The sequence below is a fragment of the Cetorhinus maximus genome, chromosome 2, assembly GCF_964194155.1.
Source record: "Cetorhinus maximus chromosome 2, sCetMax3.hap1.1, whole genome shotgun sequence".
NCBI lineage: Eukaryota > Metazoa > Chordata > Chondrichthyes > Lamniformes > Cetorhinidae > Cetorhinus > Cetorhinus maximus.
The window spans coordinates 69,908,343-69,927,930 of NC_135880.1; the positions used below are offsets into that span (position 1 = coordinate 69,908,343).

The following is a 19,588-nucleotide window of genomic DNA, read 5'->3' on the forward strand; positions in this document are numbered from 1 at the left end:
TAAGGTGGTGGATGAGATGTCAATTAAGTGGGCTGCTTTGTCCTGGGTGGTGTCGAGCTCCTTGAGTGTTGTTGGAGCTGCACTCATCCAGGCAAATGGAGAATATTCCAGCACACTCCTGACTTGTGCCTTATGGATGGTGGAAAGGCTTTGGGGAGTGAGGTGGCGAGTTACTCGTTGCAGAATTCCCAGCCTCTCACCTGCTCTTGTAGCTACAGTGTTTATATGGCTGGCCCAGTTCAGTTTCTGGTCAAACTGGCTGATGATATTGAGGGATTCAGCAATGGTAATGCCATTGAAGGTCAAGGGGTGATGCTAAGATTCTCTCTTGTTGGAGAAGGCCATTGTCTGGCACTTGTGTAGCATGTATGTTTCTTGCCACTTATCAGTGCTTGCTGCATATGGGAGCGGACTGCTTCTGTATCTGAAGAGTTGCAATCATCAGCGAACATTCCTTTTCTGACCTTTCAATGAAGGGAAGTTCATTGATGAAGCAGCTGAAGATGGTTAGGCCTAGGACACTGCCAAAACTCTTGCAGCAATGCCCAGTGCCTGAGATGAATGACCTCCAACATCCACAACCATGTTCCCTTGTGCTAGGTATTACTCCAACCTGTGGAGGGTTTTCCTCCTGATTTCCATTGACTTCAGCTGTGCTAAGGCTCCTTAATGCCATACTCTATCAAATGCTGCCTTGATTCCTAGGCAGTCACTCTCACCTCACCTCTTGAGTTCAGCTCTTTTGTCCATGTTTGGACCAAGGCTGCAATGAGGTCAGTGGCCCTGGTGGAACCCAAACTGAGTGTCAATAAGCAGGTCATTGATTGGTAAGTGCTGCTTGATAGCACTATCGACGATCCCTTCCGTCACTTTGCTGATGATTGAGAGTAGATGATGGAGTAGTAATTGACTGGGTTAGTTTTGTCCTTTTTGTGGACAGGACATAATTGGGCAATTTTCCACATAGCCGGGTAAATGCCAGTGTTGTAGCTGTACTGGAACAGCGTGGCTAGGGACGTGGCTAGTTCTGGAGCACAGGTTTTTAATGCTATTGCTGGAATGTTGTCAGGCCCACAACTGTTTCTTAATGTCATGTGGAGTGAATCAAATTGGCTGAAGATGGGCATTTGTGATGCTGGGGGCCTTAGGAGGAGGCCAAGATAGAGCATTCACTTGGCACTTCTGGCTGAACATGGTTGCAAATGCTTCAGCCTTGTCTTTTGCACTAATGTACTGGACTCCTACATCCTTTAGGATGAGGATATTTGTGGAGCCGCCACCTCCTCCAATTAACTGTTTAATTGTCCACCACCATTGACGACTGGATGTGGGGGGCGGCAGAATGTAGATTTGATCTGTTGGTTGTTGGTTGCTTAGCTTTTTCTATCACATACTGTTATGCTGTTTGGCATGCAAGTAGTCCTGTGTTGTAGCTTCACCAGGTTGACACCTCATTTTTAGGTATGCCTGATGCTGCTCCTGTCATGCCCTCCTACACTTGTCATTGAATCAGAGTTGTTCTCCCGGCTTGGTGGTAATGGTAGAGTGGGGGATATGCTGAGCTATGGGGTTACAGATTGTGGTTGAATACAATTCTGCTGCTGCTTATGGCCCACAGTGCCTCATAGATGCCCAGTCTTGAGTTGATCAATCAATTCGAAATCTATCTCATTTAGTACGTTGGTAGTGCCACACAACACAATGGAGAGTATCCTCAATGTGTGGACAGGACTTTATCTCTGCAAGGACTGTGCGGTGGTCACTCCTACCACTGCTGTCTTAGACAGATGCATCTGTGACAGGTAGATTGGTGAGGACAAGGTCAGGTAGATTTTTCCCCCTTGTTGATTCCCTCACCGCCTGCCGCAGACCCAGACTAGCAGCTGTGTCCTTCAGCACACAGCCAATTTGATCAGTAGTGGTGCTACTGAGCCACTCTTGGTGACAGATATTAAGTCCCCCAGCCAGTGTACATTCTGTGCCCCAGGTTAAGAGACAGCATATCTTCTGCCTCCCCATGAGTAATGCTAGATAAAATCTCTCAGACTTTAACAAAATACTTATTAGGAGGAATCTAACTAACACTGTAAGCAATTTTATTTTAAGTGGGTCTTAAAGAAAATTCCCTCTGGATAGTTAATCAGAATTAATGGTAACTCAATTATTTCATATAATAAAACCATAGTCTATGGTTAACTCTACAATGAAAAATATTTCTATTTGTCCCATCTCTCCAAAATATCTCATGAAGTGAATTTTATGAGGGGATGGATTTGCTACTGGCCAGAAATGTGGCTACCCACAGTGATATTACGCTGAGGGTGGACTTAATTAGGTCAAAGTGGGACTTTCACCTCCATGTGGGAGGGAGTTCCGCCCTAGAGAGCTGCTAGCCAATGTGATTGGCTAGCAGCTTTGTAGCCATCTTTGTGGATTGGCCAGCATCACCAGAAAAGAGCAGTGACCATTGCTGGGACTAAAAGCAATCCCAAAGAAGAGAAGGTGTCTCCTGGACTTCAGAAAGTCCAGGCATTTTGGGCAGACCCAGCGAGGGGAGCAGGGGAGGGTGGGGGTCAGGTTAGACAGGTTGGTGAGGGGAGGGATAGAGGGGGGTATGATCTTGGTGCGGGGAGGGGTGCTCCCAATGGGCACATGGAAGCCCCCCAAAAGGAAGTACCTCACCCTCCAATTTTCTGCCTGACAGCAGCCCATTGCAGGGAAAGCAAAACATTGTGTTGAAGGCAGATTGAGCTCCTTAAGTGGCAGTTTTGGCTAGAGGGAGGTATCTCCAGGGTAACCCTCACTGCATAAGTCAGCTCGCAGATTAGAAGCTACCCAGCTGAGAAAGGAAAAAGGAAACAGGGAGTGGTGAATAGTTGTGGACTGGTTCTGGGAGAATAAAGGAAAGACTCCAGTTTTGCTAGGGCTCCTTGATGCCATTCTTGGTCAGGTGCTGCCTTGATGTCAAGTGCAGTCACCCTCACCTCACCTCTGGAGTTCAGCTGTTTTGTCCGTGTTTGAACCAGGGCTGTAATGAGGCTGGGAACAGAGTGATCCTGGTAGAACTCGGGCTGAGAGTCAGTGAGCGGGTTGTTTCTAGGCAGGTGCTGCTTGATAGCGCTGTTGATGACCCTTTCCATCACGTTGCTGATGGTCAAGAATGGACTGATGGGGCAGTAATTGGCTGGGTTGGATTATTCTTGCTTTTTGTCGATGGGAATAATAAAGAGGGAGAAAATAAACTTTGAGGGTAAACTAAGTAATATAAAACCAGACAGTAAGAGCTTCTTTAAATATATAAAGAGGAAGAGAGAGGCCAAAGTGAACATAGGCCCCTTAGAGAATGAGGCACGGGAAATAATAATAGGGAACCAGGAAATGGCAGAGGACTTGAGTAAATACTTTGCATCAGCCTTCATGGTAGAAGAAACTAATAGCATTCCAAAAATACTAAATAATCGAGAGGCAAAAGTTGGGAAGGAAATAAATACAATAACTATCACCACAGAAAAGGTACTAGGGAAACTAATGGGGCTAAAGGCCGACAAGTCCCTTGGACCTGATGGGTTGCATCCTCGGATATTGAAGGAAGTAGCTACAGAGATAGTGGATGCACTGGTAGTAATCTTCCAAGAGAAGTCCCAGATGATTGGAAAATTGCCAATGCAGCACCCTTATTCAAAAAGGGAGGGAGACAAAAAACAGATGACTATAGGCCAGTTAGCTTAACATCTGTCATTGGGAAAATGTTAGAGCCCATTACAAAAGATGCATTTAGAAATCATAATATAATCAATCAGAGGGAGCGTGGCTTCATGAAGGGGAAATCATGTCTGAAAAATTTATTATAATTCTTTGAGGAGGTAACAAGCAGGATAGATAAAGGGGAACCAGTAGATGTAATATATTTGGATTTCCAAAAAGCGTTTGATAAGGTACTGCTCATAAGGCTACTAATTAAATAAGAGCCCATGGTGTTGGGGTAATATATTAGCACGATAGAAACAGAGAGTTGGGATAAAAGGGGCATTTTCAGGATGGCAAGCTGTAACTAATGGAGTGCCACAGGGATCAGTGCTGGGGCCAGAATTATTTACAATATATCTTAATGACTTAGATAGAACCATAGAAAAGTTACAGCACAGAAGGAGGCCATTTGGCCCATCTTGTCCATGCCAGCCCGAGGACACCCAGGTGCCCTTTCTAATCCCACCTTCCTGCACCCGGCCCATAGCCCTGCAGCTTTCAGCACTTTAGATGCAGATCCAGGTACTTTTTAAAAGAGTTTAAAGTTTCTGCCTCTACCACCAACTTGGGCAGCGAATTCCAGACACCCACCACCCTCTGTGTAAAAAAAGTTCTTCCTCATGTCCCCGCTACACCTTCTGCCACTTATGTTGAATCTATGTCCCCTGGTTCTAGAATTCTCCATCAAGGGAAACAATTTTATCCTGTCCTCTCTGTCAATTCCCCTCATAATTTTGTACGCTTCAATCAAGTCACCTCTCAGCCGCCTTTGTTCTAAGGAAAATAACTGCAACCTATCCAATCTCTCCTCGTAGCTACACTTTTCTAACCCTGGCAACATTCTTGTAAACCTCCTCTGCACTCTCTCCAGAGCTATTACGTCCTTCCTGTAATGTGGTGACCAGAACTGCACACAATACTCCAGTTGTGGCCTCACCAGTGTTTTATACATTTAGGTACATTTAGGCTTTTAATATATCTGTTAGTAGATGTTGATAAAATGTTTCCCCTACAATTATTTCTTAATTTTATATTCTATACCTCTGCCAATGAAGGAGAGCGTTCCATATGCCTTCTTTACAACCTTGTCTCCATGAACTGCTGCCTTCAGGGACCTGTGTACTTGTACGCCAAGATCTCTCACTTCATCTACCCCTCTTAGTATGACGAGGGAAGTGAATGTACTATCGCCAAGTTTCTGGATGGCACAAAATGGGTAGGAAGGCAAATGATGAGGATTATGCAAAGAGTCTACAGAGGGATGTAGACAGGTTAAGTGAGTGGGCAAAAACTTGGCAGATGGAATATAATGTGGGAAAATGTGAGGTTATGCACTTTGGCAGGAAGAATAGAGGAGCTGAATTTTATTTAAATGGAGAAAGGTTGCAGAAAGCTGCAGCACAGCGGGATTTGGGGGTCCTCGTGCATGAATCACAAAAAGCTGGCATACAAGTTCAGCAGGTAATAGTTAAGGCAAATGGAATGTTGGCCTTTATTTCAAAGAGAATGGAGTATAAAAATAGGGAAAACTGTACAAGGCACTGGTTAGACCACACTTAGAATATTGTGAACATTTTTGGTCCCCATGTCTAAGGAAAGGTGTACTGGCATTGGAGGCAGTCTGGAGAAGGTTCACTAGGTTGATCTCGGGCATGGAGAGATTTTCTTATGAAGAGCGGTTGAATAAGTTGGGCCTGTACTCCTGGGAGTTTAGAAAAATGAGAAGCTTGACAGGGTAGATGCTGAGTGGTTGTTTTCCCTTGTGGGAGAGTCTAGGACCAGAGGGCATAATCTAAATTAGGGGTCGCCCATTTAAGACAGAGATGAGGAGGAATTTCTTCTCTCAGAGGGCTGTAGAGGCTGGGTCGTTAAGTATATTCAAGGCTGAGACAGACAGATTTTTAATCAGTAAGGGAATCGAGGGTTATGGGCAAAAGGCAGGAAAGTGGAGTTGAGGATTATTAGAACAGCCACGATCTCATTGAATGGCAAAGTAGACTCGATGGGCTGAATGGTCTACTTCTGCTCCTACGTCTTATGGTCAAAGAATAAAGTATAACCGTGGCGTGGGATTGTCAGGCATGTTAAAGGTCTCATAGGGGATCTCTTACATAGTTGAAAGTATAAGTTGCCTACAAAAGCAGCGTTTTAGCAATATTGCTTTTAGTTTGTTATTACCCTAAATCCTAAAACTTGAAATCTTGTATGATCTTTTCAGTCAGTCACTGGAATGCAAAAATCTTTTTAAAAGTTATTGGTCTGTATGGGGATCGTAACAAATTGTTTTTGATTGTTGCATTTTTGGATTTCTACATTATCAGATTCTTGTTCTCCCAGTAGATCACTATGTCAATCATGATAATCTTTTTAATCGCCTTTGTTTAGCTAATACTTCTATCCTTCTATGTCCATTTAAACTGTTTGCACAGTGTTTTTCGGTACTTGCTGTAGCTTTGATGTGAAATCTGTTTGCCTTGAAGTTTATTTCTTTGCCATCACTATGACCAGCTTTTATTAAGTCAGGCAACCATCAAACTTCAGCAATAAAGCTGCCCTACTTCCCCTCACTCCACAGCAGCAGATGCCACCAATGATTTTCCCTTGTTATCCATCGCTGCCAAAATTACTGTCTTGCGATAGCTGTTGCCTGTTATTTTCTCTGTCTCGTTCATAAGAAGGACAGTTTTTAGATCAAACAGCTAGTTTTTCTAATTTGCTGCTGCATAACAAAAAGTTGTTGTTGACTACAATAATAATATCTGTTGTGGAGGAATACTTTGTCCTATTTAGAGCTTAAAATATATTTTGAATCGTATCCTTGGTTAAGTACTGAAAAATGGAAATGCAATTAACTTGCCCAAGAGAGTAGTGAGGGAATGAGTCTTACTTTGCCTACTTAAATAATTAATTAAATATTTATAAATTAAACTCTTATTGGCATATATCCGTGATAAATAAAAATGCATAGGCCCGAAAATTCTGAGATCTGGCAAAATCTGAATTTAAATTGCTATTGTACCCCAGGACCCTACAGAAATCCTGGCACACAACATACACTGAAATTGCCTGGGAAGTTTGAATTTCCATTGGGCTGATTCCATGCTGCCCGGGTTACCACTCGAATGTCACCAACCCTGAGCTCAGAGTCAGAGAATTTGGTCAGATATGCAGGACTTACTGGAAACTTATGGATACTTAGCCTGGAAATAACTCAAGCGATTAGCCTGTGTAACTGAGCTGAGCGCTACAACCAACAGCAACCACCCCACCACCCCCTGAACCGAGTGTCTCTCCCACCACCACAGCCCCTGACCTGACAACCTCCCCGACCAAGCCCTGCTAACTCCCCCAACACGACTATTCCAGCCCCCCTGACACCCAACCCAACCCAACTGCCCCTTGGTCTGACTATTCCCAGCACCCCCAACCCGACCCAAATACCTGACTCTCCCCACCGCCCCCCCGGCCCTGACTACATGCTTCTATCTCACTACCCATCCGCTCACTTACACCCCACTGCCCCTTCACCCACATCCCTTCTGCTCCATTCCCTACCCTCCCCAGACATGACTCTCCTCAGCCCCCACTCGCTTGCTCACCCATCCCACGCCCACTCCCACAACCCCCTACTGCCAGATCGTGCACCCCACTGCTCCTTGCTCCCCCTGCTCCTGTCCCTCGCCCCCCCCTCCCCCCACACTAACTGCTGATGCCCATCCCCAATCGTGCCTGGCCCTGCTTATGACCCACTCAACCCCCTGCTCATTTCCCCTGCTCATGCCCCTCCCACTCACTTCCCACCCTCTTCTCCCCCCACCTTCCCCGGCTCACATGTTCACCCAACCACCTACCCACCCAGAATGGTCGGAGCACAAAAGCTTCTCAGGTAGCAGCAAATGTGTGCATCACCAACACTGACCCGAGGATCTGGGCCATAATCTGTTGTGGATCATCTTGTGACCAAATAGGGAGAAACTCATAAAATAAAATCCAAATACAAGTAAAAACAATCAAGCTACACTGCTGGCAAAAAAACTTTGACAGCATCATACTTTGGAAAAGGTCTGCCCCAGCGACTAAGAATAATGTACTCTATAAAAATCTCACTTATAAGTTAACAACATGTTCAAAGTTACCACCTGCAGTACTTGCACATTGGTAAGTGTAACTTTAAAGTTAGATATAATTTTATGTTTCATAGCCATTGTAAAACCTCTAATAAGGCAGACTCAGCACAGTTAGAAATAACTATTTGCTTTCATCTTAATGTGCTAATTAATAATACAAAATAGTTGAAGCAAGTTGGTATTAAGCATTTGTAACATAAACCCAATGAAGTGAAGACAGAGAACGTGGGATCTTTATTTAAATGAAAGGGCGGGAAAAGGAGTATGTATTTGCTTAAGCCTGCTCCCCAAGATGGTATGCTGGTTTACTGACATGAAACTAACATGCTCAAAATTTAAAAAGCTTCCTGCAGAGCCAGAAGAGGCAGCCCAGTAGAGGTTGATAAATGGCCAGTCGAATCTTATGAACCAGCTTCATGTCAGCTCATTAAGGGCCAATTTTGAATTTTCTTTTTAAGGCATGGAATCCATGCGGGGTTTCGACCACGACAGGTAGGAGGAGGTGCAAACACTTGGAGGCAAGTCAGAATGGTAGGACAGCAGCAAGAGGAATAAATAAAGAGGGAAAGCTAAGACAATACCCTCATGCACAGCAACCAGTTGTACAGAGTCAGGAGAACTATTTGTCATATTGCTTCATTCTTAACAAGAGCATTTTGGTATGTTGGGCATGGAGGGGTCACCCAGCTTACGGCTTCATGAGAGCAGGGTTCGGGAATACTGCACATTCCAAAAGGAAGGAAGGACATAACAAGAAATGGGATCAGCGACTCTGAAATGGGATCGACTAGCAATGAGAGGCGGCACCTTTTTTTATTCATTCACGGGATTTGGCTTTGCTGGCTGGGCCAGCATTTATTGCCCATCCCTAGTTGCCCTTGAGAAGGTGGTGATGAGCTGCCTTCTTGAACCACTGCAGTCCATGTGGCTTGGGTGCACCCACAGTGCTGTTAGGAAGGGAGTTCCAGGATTTTGACCCAGCAACCGTAAAGGAATGGCGATATATTTCCAGGTCAGGATGGTGAGTGGCTTGGAAGGGAACTTCCGGGTGGTGGTGTTCCCATCCATCTGCTGCCCTTGTCCTTCTAGATGGTAGTGGGTTTGGAAGGTGCTGTCTAAGGAGCCTTGGTGAATTCCTGCAGTGCATCTTGTAGATAGACACTACCCTGAGGAACTCCTGCAGCTGAGATGACTGACCTCCAACAACCAAGACCATCTTCCTTTGTGCTAGGTATGACTCCAACCAGTGGAGAGTTTACCCCCAAATCCCATTGACTCCAGTTTTGCTAGGGCTCCTTGATGCCACACTCGGTCAAATGTGGCCTTGATGTCAAGGGCAGTCACTCTCACCTCACCTCTGGATTTCAGCTCTTTTGTTCATGTTTGAACCAAGGCTGTAATGAGGTCAGGAGCTGAGTGGCCCTGTTGGAACCAAAACTGGGCATCAGTGAGCAGGCTATTGCTAAGCAAGTGCCGCTTGGTAGCATTGTTGATGACCCCTTCCATTATTTTACTGATGACCGAGAGTGGACCGATGGGACGGTAATTGGCCAGGTTAGTTTTGTCCTGCACTGTTTTGTACAGGACATACCTGGGCAATTTTCCACATAGCCGGATAAATGCCAGTGTTGTAGCTGTACTGGAACAGCTTGGCTAGGGGCGTGGCAAGTTCTGGAGCACAAGTCTTCAGGACTATTGCCGGAATATTGTCAGGGACCATAACCTTTGCACTATCCAGTGCCTTCAGCTGTTTCTTGATATCATGTGGAGTGAATTGAATTGGCTGAAGACTGGCATCTGTGATGCTGGGGACCTCCGGAGGAGGCCAAGATGGATCATCCACTCGGCACTTCTGGCAAAAAGATTATAGCAAATGCTTCAGCTTTATCTTTTGCACTGATGTGCTGGGCTCCCCCATCATTGAGGAGGGGGATATTTGTGGAGCCTCCTCCTCCAGTGAGTTACTTAATTGTCCACCACCATTCACGACTGGATGTGGCAGGACTGCAGAGCTTGGATCTGATCCGTTGGCTGTGGGATCGCTTAGCTCTGTCTATCACTTGCTGCTTATGCTGTTTGGCATGCAAGTAGACCTGTCTGATAGCTTCACCAGGTTGACACTTCATTTTAGTTATACCTGGTGCTGCTCCTGGCATCCCCTCCTGCACTCTTCATTGAATCAGGGTTGATCCCCTGGCTTGATGGTAATGGTAGAGTGTGGGATGTGCCAGGCCATGAGGTTACAGATTGTGTTCAAGTGCAATTCTGCTGCTGCTGCTGATGGCCCACGACGCTTCATGGATGTCTAGTCTTGAGCTGCTAGATCTGTTGGAAATCTATCCCATTTAGCACAGTATAAAAAAGATGGAGGCTATCCTCAATGTGAAGGCGGGACTTCGTCTCCACAAGGACTGGGTGGTGGTCACTCCTACCGATACTGTCATGGACAGATGCATCTGCGGCAGGCAAGTTGGTGAGGATGAGGCCAAGTATGTTTTTCCCTCACCACCTGCCACAGACCCAGTCTGGCAGCTATGTCACTTAGGACTCGGCCAGCTGGGTCAGTAGTAGTGCTACCGAGCCGCTATTGGTGATGGACATTGAAGTCACCCACCCAGAGTACATTCTGCGCCCTTGTCACCCTCAGTGCTTCCTCCAAGTGTTGTTCAACATGAAGAAGTACTCATTCATCAGCTGAGGAAGGACGGTACGTGATTATCAGCAGGAGGTTTCCTTGCCCATGTTTGACCTGATGCCATGAGACTTCATGGGGTCCAGAGTCCAGGTTGAGGATTCCCAGGGCAACTTCCCTCCCCTGACTGTCTATCACTGTGCTACCAACTCTGACCTGCCGGTGGGACAGGACATCCCCAGGGATGGTGATGGTGGTGTCTGGGACATTATCTGTAATTCCGTAAGCTATGATAATCATAGCTATCTGTAAGCTATGATTCCATGAGGATGACTGTATCAGGCTGTTGCTTAACTAGTCTGCAAGACACCTCTCCCAATTTTGGCACTAGCCCCCAGATGTTAGCAAGGAGTCGACAGAGCTGAGGTTGCTACTGTTGTTTCTGGTACCTAGCCGATGCCTGTTTCATTTATTTTTTGTAACGGTTTGATACAACTGAGTCAACCACATTGCTGTGGCTCTGGAGTCACATGTAGGCCAGACTAGGTAAGGACAGCAGATTTGCTTCCCTAAAGGGCATTACTGAACCAGATGGGTTTTTACAACAATCAACAATGGTTTCATGGTCATCATTAGACTTTTAATTCCAGGCTTTTGTATTCACATTCCACCACCTGCCATAACGGGATTTGAACCCGGGTCCCCGGAGCATTACACTGGGTCTTTGGATTACATGTCCAGCAAGCATACCACTATGCCATCGCCCCTGCCATCTGCAGGAGCAGAGGCAGACCCTTGGACAACAGGGATGCAGAGGGCAGAAGCAAGGGGCAGGCATGCAACAAAGGCAAAGCTCTCTGCAGAGGATCTGCTGGAAATGGAAAAGCTACATAAACATGTCAGAATATCAGTGCCGCAGAAAGCTGCACCTGTCCAGGCACATGGTTGCTGACATGTGTGACCTCATTGAGGATCAACCAAGGGTTCATAGGAATCGTCCCCTTGGCCTTCCCGTGGCTGCAAAAGCCACAGGGACCTTGCATGTTTTTGCAACAGGTCCTTCCAAGGAGAGAGAGGGAGAGAGAAAAAGGGAAACTACAAACTTGTTAGTATTACATCGGCAGAAGGGACAATCCTAGAATCTGTTATAAAGGATGTAATAAATTGACACTTGGGTAATCATGATCTGATTGGGCGTAGTCAGCATGGACTTGCAAATGGGAAATCATGTTTGACGAACTTGTTGGAGCTTTTTGAGGATGTTACTAACAAAATTGATAAAGGAGAGTCGATGGACATAGTATACTTGGATTTTCAGACCGTTTTTGTTAAAGTCCCCGCAGGAAGTTGCTTAGCAAAATAAAAGCACATGGGATAGAAGACAGTATACGGGCATAGATTAAGGATTGGCTAACAGGCAGAAACAGAGAGTAGGAATAAACAGGTCATTCTTGCGTTGACGGGTTGTGACTAGTGGGGTGGTACTATGATTCGTGCTTGAGCCCCAGCTGTTCACGATATATATCAATGATTTGGATGTGGTATGTGAAATGTAATATTTCCAAGTTTGCGGATGATACAAAGCTAGGCAGGAATGTGTGATGTGAGGAAGATGTAAAGCGGCTATAGGAGGATTTGGACAGACTTAGTAAGTGGGCAAGAACAGGGCAGATGGAATATAATGTGGAAAAATGTGAGGTTATCCACTTTGGTAAAAGGAACAGACATGCAGAGTATTTCCTAAATGGTGAGAGCTTATAAAGGGTAGATGTACAAAGGGACCTGGGCGTACTTGTCCATAAGTCACTGAAAGCTAACATGCAGGCGCAACAGGCAATTTGGAAGGCTAATGGAATGTTAGCCTTTATCGCAAGAAGATTTGAGTACAGGAGTAGTGAAGTCTTGCTTCAATTGTATAGAAGGTTGGTTAGACCACACCTGGAGTACTGTGTGCAGTTTTGGTCCCCTTACATCAAAGGATATTATTGGCATAGAGGGAGTGCGACAAACATTCACCGGACTTGTTCCAGGGTTGGTGAGACTGCCTTATGAAGAGAGATTTGGGAAACTGGGCCTGTATTCTCTAGAGTTTCGAAGAATGAGAGGTGATCTCATTGAAACCTACAAAATACTTAAAAGAATAGACAGGGTAGATGCAGGTAAGATGTTTCCCCTGGTTGGGGAGTCTAGAAGCAGTGGACAGAATTTCAAAATAAGGGGGAAGCCACTTAGGACCGAAATGAGAAGAAATTTCTTCACTCAGAGGGTTGTGAATCTTTGGAATTCTCTACCCCAGAGGGCAGTGGAAGCTCAGTCATTGAGTATGTTTAAGGTAGAGATTGATAGATTTCTGATTAACAGTAATGTAAAGGGTTAAGGGAATAGTGTGGGTAAAAGGTATTCAAGTGTTTAATCAGCCACGATCGTATTGAAGGGTGGAGCAGGCTTGATGGGCTGAATGGCCTTCTGTTCCTATGTTCCGATATTGGTGACATCTTGCTGACAGCAGTACATCGTTGCATCACAGAGGTGATGGATGCTGTTTTCAAGAGAGGTGATTTCATTGAATTCAAGGATAGCAGCACTCAAGCTCACCCATTATGAGGGTTTTAAAATGAACTCCCAAGTATTTCTATCAGAAACATGCTTCTATTTCCTTGATCCATATAATAACTCCTGAGCTCAACCAATCTGATGTTACACAGATGGATCAGTAAAGTGGTTTGTGATTACTTTATCCTGGGCATCACTACTCCTGTCATCAAGATTTAAAATGTTAGATTGTTGTCTTCGGACCTTTTACCTTTTTGGGAAAGAGAAAGGGCAGTTGGTACATTTAAGGTGCTCAGGAGATAGTTATTACATTAGGTTTGGTCAAATGGGAATGCTACATTTTACTAACTAATAATTTACTCATGTTTTCCTCTACTTAGTTCTTTTGACCAGAAGCATATATATCAGCCCCAAGGTATTGGACCAATTCAGTACAACACTATCCTCACTTTGGACCCAGTCAGTGTGAAAGTGCTTAATGGTGTGGGATCAAATATGTAAGTACAGATGATTGTGAACACTTTCTCAAACTATTTTTCTATCATTTCACTAACAGACTTTGTCTCTGATACTCTGCAATATTTGTCGATATAATCAACCAAGCCAATAATTTTGAAAACACTTCTCAAATGTCACAGGTTCAAATTTATAACATTTTGCCCTTCCAAGAATGCTTTTTTTCAGTCTTAAATTGCCTTGAAATTTTAATTAGTATGTCACCTATCGTCTGTTTATTGCTTAGAATATTAGGATATATTTCATAGTTGATAAATGTGCTAAAATGCTGATATGGAAGAAAATCCATTGTCTGATGAATTATTTCCTTATATTTCCTGTAAAGCAGGAAGCTCGTGCCAGCTTTCGAAAGAACATTGTAAACTACTCATTTAGGATAATCTAGATTCAAGTGTATTTCAAGAATTGAAAACAAATGCATAGCAACTGGATTTAAATTTAAAACCAACAGAAGACAGGACTGTCACAGGCCAGTAATTATTATAAAAGCAAAATACGTGAATGCTAGAAATCTGAAACAAAACCAGAGTTGCTGGGAAAAAACTCAGCAGGTCTGGCACATCTGTGGAGAGAGAAACAGAATTAATGTCCTGAGTCCAATATGATTCTTCGCAATTGATATGTCATTGGAGCTCCCTCCAAAGACATGGCTCTTGGTGAACATAATACCTTCTGTGGTGCAGAAAGGTGACAACCCAAGAACAGTCAGAGTTTGCCTAACTCTGCAAGGAACTATATAAACAATCTGAAGCTACAGAACTGCACAGACACCTCCGCAAATCCAAGCACAATGAAAGATAAAAGTATAATTGTGTGAATGTTTGGGCCTCAGAAGGATTGGCAATAATATTACGGAAATTTTGAAGAGTAAGGGCTGCACCTATTCCTTGTTTTCCGAGTGATGAGGGGGCAGTGATGCACCCCTCCCCCTTCCCTACTGCCAGCCTTGGGCTGCTGCGCCAAACTTTCCATCCTCTTTCATATGGGGAGGGGTTGCTAGTGACACAAATATCCAATATTTGCAGGAACCTCACCCTGACCCTGAACAGTTCACAGTCCCAGCATTCAGGATCCAAGCATAATTGCTTGAATCATTGACTCTAAGATTTCTGCAACCATACATTTGAAACTAAAATGCCTTTGGCACTCTGGCTTAAAGAACTGATGAGGACTTTGTCTTTCTGAACAGAACTAAAAAATTAGATTGTCAATCAAGCTCTGTTTACCATTGTCATTCAGTAATGCTGTTCATATTTTTAAATCATTCTTGGGATATGGGCGTTGCTGCCTAGGCCAGCATTTATTGCCCATCCCTAATTGCCCTTGAGAAGGTGGTGGTGAGCTGCCTTCTTGAATTGCTACAGTGCATATGGTGTAGGTTCACCCACAGTGCTGTTAGGGAAGGAGATCCAGGATTTTGACCCGGTGACAGTGAAGAAACAGCGATTATGTTTCCAAGTCAGGATGGTGAGTGGCTTGGAGGGAAACTTCCAGGTGGTAGTGTTCCCATCTATCTGCTGCCCTTGTCCTTCTAGATGGTAGTGGTTGTGGGTTTGGAAGGTGCTGTCAAAGGAGCATTGGTGAGTTCCTACAGTGTATCTTGTAGATGGTACACATTGCTGCTACTGTACGTTGATGGTAGAAGGAATGAATGTTTGTGGATGGAATGCCAATCAAGCGGGCTGCTTTGTCCTGGATGATGTCAAGCTTCTTGAGTGTTGTTGGAGCTACACTCATCCAGGCAAATGGAGAATATTCCATCACACCCCTGATTTGGGTCTTATAGATGGTGGACAGGCTCTGGGAAGTCAGGAGTTGAGTTACTCACTGCAAGATTCCTAGCCTCTGACTTGCTCTTGTAGCCACAATATTTATATGGCTAGTCCAGTTCAGTTTCTGGTTAATGGCAACCCCACCCCGGATATTGTTAGTGGGGGATTCAGCAACGGTAATGCCCTTGGTTGTCAAGAGGTGATGATTGGATTCTCTCTTCTGGAGATGGTATTTGCCCAACACTTGGGTGGCACGAATGTTACTTGCCACTTGTCAGCCCATGCCTGGATATTGTCCAGGTCTTTCTGCATTTGGTGATGGGCTGCTTCAGTATATAAGGAGTCACAAATAGTGCTGAACATCGTGCAATCATCAGCGAATATCCACACTTCTGACCTTATGTTGGAAGGAAGGTCATTGATGAAGCAGCTGAAGATGGTTGGGTCTAGGATACTTCCCTGAGGAACTCCTACAGTGGTGTCCTGGAACTGAAATGATTGACCTCCAACAACCACAACCATCTTCCTTTGTGCTAGGTATGACTCCAATGAGCAGAGATTTCCCCTGATTCCCATTGGAAGGTGCTGTCTAAGGAGCTTTGGTGAGTTCCTGCATTGCACCTTGTAGTTGGTGCCCACTGCTACCACCGTGTGTCGGTGGTGGAGTTTTGATAGTGCACCCTGATGCCATACTCGGTCAAATGCTGCCATGATGCCAAGTCTCACACACCTCACCTCTGGAGTACAGCCCTTTTGTCCATGTTTGAACCAAGGCTGTAATGAGATCAGGAGCTGAGTGGCCCTGGCAGAACCCAAACTGTGTGTTAGTGAGCAGGTTATTGCTAAGCAAATGTAGCTTGACAGCACTGTTGATTACCCCTTCCATCACTCATAATCGAGAGTAGACTGATGGGACGGTAATTGGCTGGGATGGATTTGTCCTGATTTTTGTGTTGAGGGCATACCTGGGCAATTTTACACATAGCCGGGGAGATGCCAGTGTTGTAGCTGTACTGGAACAGCTTGGCTAGGGGTGCAGCAAGTTCTGGAGCACAGGTTTTCGGTACTATTGCCAGAATGTTGTCAGGGCCCATAGCCTCTGCACTATCTGATGCCTTCAGCCGTTTCTTGATATCACGTGGAATGAATTGAATTGGCTGAAGACTGGCATCTGTGATGCTGGGGACCTCCGGAGGGGACCAAGATGGATCTTCCACTCGGCACTTCTGGCTAAACATTGTTGCAAATGCTTCAGTCTTATCTTTTGTACCGATGTGCTGGGCTCCCCATTCATTGAGGAGGGGGATATTTGTGGAGCCTTCTCCTCCAGTGAGTTGTTTAATTGTCCACCATTCACGACTGAATGTGACAAGACTGTGGAGCTTAGGTCTGATCGTTGGTTGTGGAATTGATTAGCTCTGTCTATCACTTGCTGCTTATGGTGTTTGGCACGCACGTAGTCTTGTATTGTTGCTTCACCAGGTTGACACCTCATTTTTAGAAATGCCTGGTGCTGTTCCTGGCATGCCCCCCCTGCACTCTTTATTGGACCAAAGTAGATCCCCTGGCTTGATGGTAATGGTAGAGTGGGAGATATGCCAGGCTATGAGGTTACAGATTGTGGTCGAGTACAATTCTGCTGCTGCTGATGGCCCACAGTGCCTCGGATGCCCAGTTTTGAGATGCTAGCTCTGTTTGAAATTTATCCCATTTAGTTAGCACAGTGGTAGTGCCACATAACACGATGGAGGATATCCTCAATGTGAAGAAGGGACCTCGTCTCCACAAGGATTGTGTGGTGGCCACTCCTACCTATACTGTCATGGACAGATGCGTCTGCTGCATGCAGGTTGGTGAGGATGAGATCAAGTATGTTTTTCCCTCTTGTTGGTTCCCTCACGACCTGCCACAGACCCAGTCTAGCAGCTATATCTTTTTGGACTCGGCCAGCTAGGTGTTTAGTGGTGCTACCGAGCCACTGTTGGTGATGGATATTGAAGTCAACCACCCAGAATACATTCTGCGCCCTTGCCATAATCGGTGCTTCCTTCAAGTGGTGTTCAACATGGAGGAGCACTGATTCATCAGCTGAGTGGGGACGGTACATGGTAATCAGCAGGAGGTTTCCTTATCCATGTTTTACCTGGTGCCATGAGACTTCATGGGGTCTGGATTTTGCTCATTTTTAATCTTACTCTTTCATTGAGAATTTAAGTATACTGTCACAGACAGACAAACCTGTGAGAATTATGGGCATTAAAGGACTATCAGTAGTAGTATTAAAGGTGTATCAAATCTGTCTGCGATAGACAGAGTTGTTGCTGCAACTTATGCACACCAGGACCCCAATCCACCTGCTCCCATCAGCAGGCGTTCATTTTATCTCAAAGGAGAGATTAAAAAACAAATAAGTAAACCCTAAGCCAATTTTGTAGAACAAAAGCTCTGGAAAATTATTCTGCAATCCCCAAAGACGATAACAAAAATTACAGGGGATGTTTGTCACTGTTGAGACACTTCTTCAAATACCCGACCTTCCTTTTTATACACAGTGATATGAGCCACAGCTCAGAACACAATCCATCCCCCTTCTGGATGGTTGCAGTGAATCTGCTTTCACTACAGTAGTTGGCAACTTGTTCGAGTTTACAATTCTGAGAAGACATAGCTCCTGACTTGTAACCTAGATCTTATACCCATGCCCCCGATCCTCCCAAACCTACCTACCTAACTCAAATAGCCTTTCCAAAAGGATTGATTCACATCATTTCAATCAAATCTCAGCAGGAAATTAACTATAATGGATTAGCCAACATCTATTGACTCAGGAAAGCAGGCTAAAACCTAGCCCAGACTAATGGTATCAAAGTCCGTTCTGCATTTAAAACACACTGGGTTTTGACAGACTCGGCCTATTCCTACAATATAAAATTGATTACAATCTGGTACTAAACAAACATTCTTATGTAAAGAGGCTATATAGTTGGCCATTTTACGTCAAAATGTTTAGTTGGATGATGCTCTTACTTTGTATTGAAGCAACATGATGGGGTGGTGGGGAAGATTTCTGTACCGTTCTACGATATCAATGACCTGGGAGTTTCTGCAGCTTGCCCAAAATGTAAACATGTTCTATTTCCTGCTGTGACATTACTTGCCTTGAGAAGTTTAAAAGTATAACACCCAAAATGTCCTTCAGCTGGCTTCAGTGTTGTATGACGAGGGTAGATTAAAGGAATCCAGAGTTCCTGCTCCCAACTGGAATGCAACATTTGGTGTTGTGAGTGTATATATGAGGGCACCAGGTGAGGACAAGTTCACACTAATCTGTGACAGGCTCATTGTCAAACAACCCATCAACACTCGCTGTTCAGGCTCTAAATATGAAGATAATAGGGGTGATTAGACGTGTGTAATTGTACCCTGACATGCCTTTGTAAGAGAGGGAATAAGGAAAAGAAATAATTTTTAACATCCACTGAAAATTTTGCAAAAGTACAATTTAAGATCTTTCTGAAATCCACTTCCCTCTGACTTAAAAATAAATACTAGCTTCAGTGATCGATGTTTAAATGAAAGCAGAATAAATGTCACTAACGTTTCTTTTTTTTAAAAGACATTTCAAGCTTACTTGTAAATATTTTTTTTGTAAATATTTTTCTGAATGCAATCCCGAATCAGCTCAATATTTTTTTTATTCATTCATGGGATGTGGGCGTCACTGGCTTAGCCAGCATTTATTGCCAACCCCCAATATTGGGGATAAATAGAGTCAACCACATTGCTGTGGGTCTGGAGTTACATGTAGGCCAGACCAGATAAGGACGGCAGATTTCCTTCCCTAATGGACGTTAGTGAACCAGATGGGTTTTTATGACAATTGGCAATGATTTCATTGTCACCATTAGACTTTTAATTCCAGGTTTTTTTATTAGATTCAAATTCCACCATCTGCCATGGTGGGATTTGAACTCTGGTCCCCAGAGCATTACCCCTGGGTTTCCGGATTACCAGTCGAGTGACAATACCCCCTATGTCCACCACCCCCTCCTTGACAAAATGTTTCATCTTTAAAATGTAGAGGTAATATGCTCCCCACTATTCTTCTCTTCCATGTTTTGCTACATTTTTAATAACCAGATAAACAGTTAAGGAACTAACTTATCCCTAACCAGCTAACAAGGGATGGTTTTATAGAGGGAGAAAGAAATCAATGGTACACTTGTGACCATCCTCTGATG

At 44.5% G+C, this 19,588-nt stretch overlaps 1 protein-coding gene across 3 annotated transcripts in view; it reads left to right on the plus strand.

The window, feature by feature from the left end:
• pam (peptidylglycine alpha-amidating monooxygenase) overlaps window positions 1–19,588 on the plus strand; it is a 353,785-nt gene that overhangs the window by 292,846 nt on the left and 41,351 nt on the right. For all 3 annotated transcript variants that reach the window (XM_078565974.1, XM_078565966.1, XM_078565978.1), the window contains one exon: window positions 13,440–13,556. In XM_078565974.1, the coding sequence (XP_078422100.1) occupies window positions 13,440–13,556 (117 nt within the window). The remainder of the gene's footprint in view (window positions 1–13,439; window positions 13,557–19,588) is intronic.